At 43.2% G+C, this 7,987-nt stretch overlaps 1 protein-coding gene across 1 annotated transcript in view; it reads left to right on the top strand.

Annotated features, from left to right (window-relative positions):
- Positions 1-3,761: 3,761 nt before the first annotated feature.
- Positions 3,762-7,987, top strand: part of fam189a1 (family with sequence similarity 189 member A1) — a gene marked incomplete at both ends in the record, with an annotated part of 117,879 nt that continues 113,653 nt past the window's right edge. Inside the window, one exon of the mRNA XM_083994787.1 lies at positions 3,762-4,025. Within this exon, the coding sequence (XP_083850913.1) occupies positions 3,762-4,025 (264 nt within the window). The remainder of the gene's footprint in view (positions 4,026-7,987) is intronic.

Genomic DNA, 7,987 nt, shown 5'->3' with positions numbered 1-7,987 from the left:
ACGGCAGAGCAAAAAAAAAAGAAGAAAAAAAGCTGGACATGAACCCAAGCAGCACACTCTTTTAGAGACGTTCTTCCTTCGCCACTTCCTTCCTTCCTTCCTTCCTTCCTTGCCTCCTTTCTTTCCTCTCTTCTTCCTTTTTCCTCCAGTATAATATCTTGTAGCGTACTTTTCTTACAGAGTACCACGTCTCTCCTTCCAGCCTGAGGGAGATCTATGCATGTTCTTTGCTCAGGTCCAGTAGCCTCTTCAGTTCCTTCCTCACATCTTTACTTCTACTACGACTACTACTCTTTCTTTCTTTCTTTCTCTCTTTCTTTCTTTCTCTTCTCTCTCTCTCTGTGCACTCTTGCACTCACACACAAATAAGCAGTGATGCCTTATCTGCAGATTATTCACTTTTCATTAAGAAAAACAAAATAAGTTATGATAAATTATGGTATAATGTCATTTTGTTTTTGCCATTTCATTATATTATTTTTTTTGTGAACCCACTGTATAAATGAACTTGGGTTTTAGCTCACAATAACAGTCGATAAAGGATAACAAAGGTATGCTCTTCTTTTATCTGCTATGCATTACTTAAATAAATAAAAAAAAATAAACAAGAAAAAAGAGAAAAGAAGTGGCTGTAAATAAAGCTAGCATATTGCCTTGTTTCTTTTTGTTTGTAAATGAACTTTTTGTATTGTCTTTCTTTTTTGTATAAAAAAACTTAGAGAAAACATGTTTTAAAAAGTGGAAGAAAAGTGAACGTGGTTATCTTTGTATTCTGGATTATACCCTCGAGCCTTGGAACTTATAACCTAACAATAAATACATCACACCTTTTTTCTACCAATATATTCACACTATGTTACGGTCACAAAAGCTCTTTTTATGGCTATTTAAGGATCAGGAAAGTACTTCAGGCCTGAAATACATTTAAAACATGTTCTTTTAAAAAAAACATTAAAAAAGGGTGTGCTCTCAAAGTGTTCCCCCTCACTGATTTGTGATACTGGATGCTGTATTGTGTGCCCTTAAATGTATTTTTGTACTAATAGACAATATATGATGATGTATGGCACACCAGTACCATTTTATTTTTAGATATAACACGGCTTTAATTGGATATTAGCTCTTCACGTGTGGCTGACTTTTTTTCTCCTCTGCAACACAATTTTAAGTATACCACTGTATTAATAAATAAAGTCATTTTTAAAGTAAAACTGTGTGTGTCTTTTAAAGGGAGTTGTTTTTTATTTATCACAAAGTGGACTGCTTTGGTTATTTATTATGGAAAAATATTCTTCTCATCATCGGTTAATATCTAAATTGATTAATTGTTCTGATCTATAAAACAGTGAAGATGCAGGATCAGGATTTGCCAGAACAAATTTCAAATTGCAACAGAACAAAAAAATATCCAGAAGTAATTAATTTTCTTTGAGTCAGTGAAGTTTTTTCTGTTTGTTTTGTTTTTTGTGTGAAAAGAGACTTAATTATCAGAATTACTGCTGATTAGTTCAGTCGTTTAACTGATCAATTACATGGCTGTTTGCTTTAGCTCCACTTGTGACCGTGTGTGTGCGTGTGCGTGTGTGTGTGTCATGGCCAATCACAGCAGCACAGCTCAGGTTTCGCCTCCAGGTGGCGCTGCTGAGCTCTGGATGAATCTGACACACAAGGTCAGACACACAGGAGTCCTTCAGCTGTGATTGATTTTTTTTTTCAGTGTCTCTGGATAAATAATCATAAAGGTTAAAGATGAGAAAAAGAAAAAAGCAGTTTTATCCTTAATTTAAAGTTTTGCTGCTGCAACAGTGTCCTGTTTCCTGTAGAAAACGACAGTGTTTTTTATTCTTTAGGGTTAAAGGTGTTAAAGCTGTGCAGGATGTAGGAGGTTTTTCACTGTATGATTCATTTTAATGGGTCAATAACTAATAATTAAAAAAATAAAAAAAGAATACTAAAGCGCGTTGGGGGGTATACAGTAGGTGGGATGAGTTTCCCAGCATGCTTTGAGACAGTGTGCTTATGGATATAAGTTCAAGTGAATTGTGTTTTAAAGTCACCATCAACGCAATCTGCTACACAATCATTAGTTACTGATCTTCATAGGCTACTAATGACTTTGTTCTAGTCGCTCACACAATTTGACACCATAACTGAAGTAGGTGTACGGTTGGTGAAGTCCCTCCGGTATCTAATCAGTATGTTCTATTGTCAGTAGCATATCTCTTGTGGTCGTGCGGTGTATTGGGACACAGGAGCTTCTATATATCCTACATATCAATGTGACTGAAGTGGAAATTCCAGTTTATCATAAAACTGATTGGACAAATACGCAAATCAATACTGATTAAGAAACGATACAGCAGCCAGGTGTGTTGCGTTCAGGAGCCTCTCACTCTACCTGTCCGGAGTCGCCAGATGAAATGAAGGACACACACAACACAACACAGGACCGGAGCTCAATGACAATGCGGTGCAGCCACACTCACGTTGCTTTATAACGAGGTAAAAATAAAAAGAAAAAAGAAACACACACACACCTGGATTTAACATTTAATTTAATCTTATTCAATTAGTCAGATTTTTCTTCTTTTTTTTTTTTTTACTCTATGTGAAAAAGCTTTAATGAGACTCGGGTAAAATCAGTCACGTTGTTTGTTCACCACTTATAAAACCTCATCGCGTCGATCGTCGCCAACATTTTGTCTTCTCGGCCTCCGTCACTTCTTCTTCTTCAGCAGCAGCAGCAGCAGCAGCAGCAGAGGGGACAAACCAGGCGCATCCCGATAGTAAAAGAGCTCAGCCCACCCCCCACCTACCTACCCAACCACCAGCAGCAGCACTACCCCCACCTCTCCTCTCCTCCTCCTCCTCCTCCCCCCTCCTCCTCCTTCACAGTCGTAGTAAAAACAGACTCCGTGCAGCTCGGCGCCATGTACACGCGCAGAGTGGCACATCTCCAATGCGCAGTGAGCGTCTCCTCTCCTGTCCGCGCTGCTCTCAGATCTGCTGCTGCTGTCGCCTGTGACTGTGAGCAGGAGCGAAGCTGCTGCGGAGATCTCCACACACACATAAGGAATAATTAAAACAAAACAACAACTCCAGCATCGTTTCATCAACTATCAGGACGTTTTGTTTTATTATTATTTTTTTATCTTTTATTTCCCACCGTGGCTGAGTAGTTGGAGGAGCCCGCAGAGGAGGCGATGACAGCGTGACAATGGTGCAGAGCTGCTGCCTGACAGCACAGGGATGGATGGTGCGTTTTCTTCTCTTTTTTTTGTATTGTCGTTTTTTCTTTTTTGCGTTTGGACTTTTGAGGAATGGGCTCCCGGTGTGAAGAAGCTGCAGCAGCGTTTAGTTCCGTTGGTTTCACCTTGAGAAGATTAACACTTTGTTGCTGTTGTTGTGCGTGTGATGGTGGTGGTGGTTGTGAAGAACAACATCTGGTGCCTACTGGTGGTCCACTACTTCTTCTCCTCCGCTCTCTCCTCCTCCTCCTCCTCCTGCTCCTCCTCGTCTCCTCCACCGCCGCAGAGCTTCTCTAATTGGAGCCGCTCGGAGCATCTTAATTGATGGAGCTCGGACACTGAGTCACACACACACATATACACACACTAACACACACTAAAACGCACACACACACACAGAGGCTGAGACTCAACAACACCGCCGGCTCCTTGTTGGATGTTACTGACCCCCCGTCTCCTCCTCCGGTGCTGCTGTATTCTTCCTCCTCTCCTCCTCCTCCTCCTCCAGTGACAATGCCGGTGCACGCGCTGCCCCGTGGCGGCGGCAGCAGCGGTCTCGCGGCCGTCGGGGGGGGTCCGGGGTCCCTGAGCCCGGCGTCGCTGTCCCGCAGCCTGTCCCGGCTCAGGGAGTTCCGGACCCGGACCCGGATCATGCTGGCGCTGGGGGTCTCCCAGATGGTCCTGGGCAGCCTCATCCTGGCCGTGAGCTTCGCGGCGCTGGCGCTCACCACGTCGCCCCGAGTCCGACACTCCTGCCCCTTCTGGGCCGGTTTCTCTGTGAGTAGCTACACGAGTTTACACACACTACACTACACTACACAACACTACACAACACAACACAACACAACACACACTACGCTACACTACACAACACACTACACACGCACACACACAAACACACAGCACATGATTACACTAATAGGTTATTATAGAGGCAGGGGCGGTGCGTAATCAGCTCTTATTGTGACCATAACATAGGAAAATGTGGTGTCATAAGTTAATTAACTGAATACACATTTGGTATTTTATACATTTATATCACTGTTTAAAGAACATTACAGCCTTGTTTTCTCCTTTTTGAATGCTGCGTTTTAGTCTGAGCTGAACTGATGCTGAGCCTGATCAGTGATCAGTCACACACACTACACTACACACTACACACACACACACACACACACACACACACACTACACTACACACACACAAACACACTACACATGATTATACTAATAGATTATTATAGAGGCAGGGGCGGTGCCTAATCAGCTCTTATTGTGACATCACAGATCCATAAAACAGGAGAATGTGTTAATTGGTGTCATAAGTTAATTAACTGAATACACATTTGGTATTTTATACATTTATATCACTGTTTAAAGAACATTATAAAGCCTCGTTTTCTCCTTTTTGAATGCTGCGTTTTAGTCTGAGCTGAACTGATGCTGAGCCTGATCAGTGATCACACACACACACACACTCAGAGGGATGTTTTAAATGTGACTCGATGCTCCTTCCTGCCTGTGTAGCTACAGTATACTATAGCTCTGGTGTGTGTGTGTGAGTGTGTTTGTGTGTGAGTATAGACTCATTGAGATGTTGTCGTGTTTTTCTACATGTGAAATTTTTCATGGTGCTTTCTGTAAATATTTATGAACACACACTTCCTTGATTTCCTGCCAGAGTCTCTGAGCAGAGCTGAGCCATTAATTATAGAGGCAGCGGTGGGCCAGAGTGCAGGGGTGAGGGGAGGTCTGTGGCACAAGGGCCATCTGTGTGGTTAGTGTGTGCGTATTAGTGTGTGTGTGTGTGTGTGTGTGTGTGTGTGTGTGTGTGTGGGAGTGGTTGTGTGTGTGTGTGTGTGTGTGTATCCATACAAGAGGGCGAATAGTAAGTAACCAGAGCTGCAGGTCAAAGGTCAATGCACATTCTTGATCAAGACAAACTTGTGTGTGTGATGGATCATGTTTCTGCCTGTTGTTCTGCATCTTTACCTTCTGTTATCTCACGCACACAGACACACACACACACACACACACACACACACACACACACACACACACTGCACTTTCACATTGTGTCAATCTTGTTAACTGTTTCATGCACATGCAGGTTCCCAGCTGCTGTTTTCTCTTACATACATTTAACAAATACAAAAGAGGGAATTTACTTTACAGTCATATGTGAGATACATATAGATAAAAAAAATAAAAAAAATCTAATTATTGCACTTAAAAAACTGGGATCAATCGATTGACAGATTGATTCTTAGAGGGAGGAATTAAACAGCTTCACTGCAGATGAAGGAGATGTTAGTATAAAGCATGAAATGGAGCTCATCTTCACCTGAAAGACACAACAAAGCTCTTTGTTTTCAGGGAGATTATGAGTAAACCTGTTTCTATAAGGATGATTTACACAAACTAAGTTGAAATTCTGCACAGATTCGACGCTACAGGTTTGTTTTTGTTAATATGATTCATGTTGGTATCAGTTGCTTGGCATTAATCCTTATCCTTATCAGAGAGATGAGGATGAGGTTTAGAGAAGCTGCTGCTGCTGCTGGTCAGGTGTTGAAAACTATAACGAGCCTCCTGGCGGCGAGAGTCATCGGCCACAGCGGCGCCAAAACCCAGATAATGTAGTTGAGACCAGATCTCCATCTGGAGGCCGTGGTGGTGGTGGTGGTGGTGGAAGTAATTTGCCCACAAGCAATCACAGTGGAAGTCTCTCTTTACACAGGGAAGAGCTTTGAACTGCTGGAAACACTGTTAAAGTTTAGAAAAATCTTCACAGGATTTATAATCAAGTGTAAAAATATGTGGTTTCAGAGGGAAAGGAAGAGGGGAAATCTTGGTCACATCTTTGTTTATTTATTGGAGAGAGTCGGCTACCGAGGAGCTGATTGGATTAGAAACTGTCTTCAGTTCAATCAAGATCAAGAGTTTTTTTTGTCAGAGCAAATGAGACGAATCAGCAGCGTCTCATTTTTTGGGAAGAGGCCGGGACGCTGGTTGTTGCTCTGTGATTTAATCTAATGAGTATTTGTACACATTTGTGCAGCTTTTAGTCTCTGAGCAGCTCATCTCCCCCTGATTCCTCTCTGGCTCCAATCTGAGTGTGTGTAAGAGAGAGAGAGAGCAGTTAATGGTGCTCATGGTGCAGGGCCAGATGTGTAAAAAGCTGAACATCTGCAGTGAGTGAGTGAGTCTGACTGTGTCCAATGACTTTTTCAGGTCGAAGTTGTTTGTATGCACTGAAGAACGTCTCACCAGGATTAAACTCTCTGTTTAGCTCTGAACCTGGGCGTCTTTATATTGAGCTCCCTGCTATAGCGGTGACCTCGGCTAATGAGGAAGGTGAAGACTGTGTGTGTGTGTGTGTGTGTGTGCGCTCTGTAGGTGGCTGCGTGTGGTCACTGTTGGACATCATTAAGGATCTCTGTGTGATGACTGGAATTGTGGGATTTCATCACAGACGCAGCGAGAGAAGGCGTAATCTTTACTTCCTCCACCGAGCAATCACTGCTGAGCCTGGCTCGTCCCTCCTCTCTCTGCACACACACACACACACACACACACTCAGAAACACACACACACACACACACACACACTTAGAAACACACACATTTATACATCCCATCTCAGTTTTGTGCAGATCAGTTGTTCTGTGTCCCTCATCCTGATTCTTCACACTCCAACATTTTTACAGCTTTGATGTTCAGCGCTCTGTGTTTGATGGCATAATATCTCACATGCACACACACTTGCACACACACACATGCACACACATACACACACATATGCACACACTTGCCTGGCCAACAGAGACTAATCCTACAAATATCTTGCTCTTCCTTGCACCCAACTCGAGCTTTGTGATCACCCCCGACTCTCCCCCGTACTGTAGCTGTAGCTGTAACTCTGCAGCTTCAGCCGCAGCCACTTTGTCTTTGTGCTGCAGAGTCTGCGGCTGCATAAAGTATCCTTACATGAAGCCGCCACGGCGTTCTGTCGCCTTTTTACTCTGCCCACGTCAGGTTTTTTTACCTGCTTGGCTGCGAGTTTGGCCGAGCGAGCCAAGGGGCCTGTGGAGCTGTCAGCAGCCCAGACGCAGAACAAATGACTCCTCGTAATGTCTCCGTGAATCAAGCTCGGTGCTGATCCGAGAGTCCACAAACACACAAACGGGAACAAGCCGAGCAAAGATATCAAACTGCTTTCCTTTTAGACAAAAAAAATATGTGAATATATAAACTGAGTGGAGTTACTGCAGGCGTCATTTACAAATCCATGTTAGATTTTCTCTCTCCCTCACTAAGATGTTTCCTGTCCAGCTCTAGAGAAGGATTTATTCTCTCTTTTCCCTCCTCCGCTCTCCTGCTTGTGTTAAAAAGGGAGGAATGTTGATTTCATGTTTAAGTAGCCACCACTCCAACGATCTACAGACTCCATGTCTCAAAGAGAGAGAAAGAGAGAGATAGAGAGGGGGGGAGAGACGGCTTAAGATGGTTTTCTTGGTGTTTGTTGTGAAGCTGCTTTCTGCTGCATTTTCTGAACAGTCAGCAAATTCTGCACTAATCTCTCTCGCTCTCTTTTTCTCGCTCTCTCTCTCTCTCACTCTGTGTGTGTGTGTGTGTGTTGTAGATAGTGAATTATTTCATCCACTGTTGGGTGGGTTTTGTAGCCTACACACATTCCTGATCGCCAGCAGATGAATCCTACCAATGTTGGCGAGTTTCC

The sequence above is a fragment of the Trachurus trachurus genome, assembly GCF_905171665.1.
Source record: "Trachurus trachurus genome assembly, chromosome: 3".
Taxonomy (NCBI): domain Eukaryota; kingdom Metazoa; phylum Chordata; class Actinopteri; order Carangiformes; family Carangidae; genus Trachurus; species Trachurus trachurus.
This window is presented reverse-complemented; position numbering and strand designations above follow the sequence as displayed.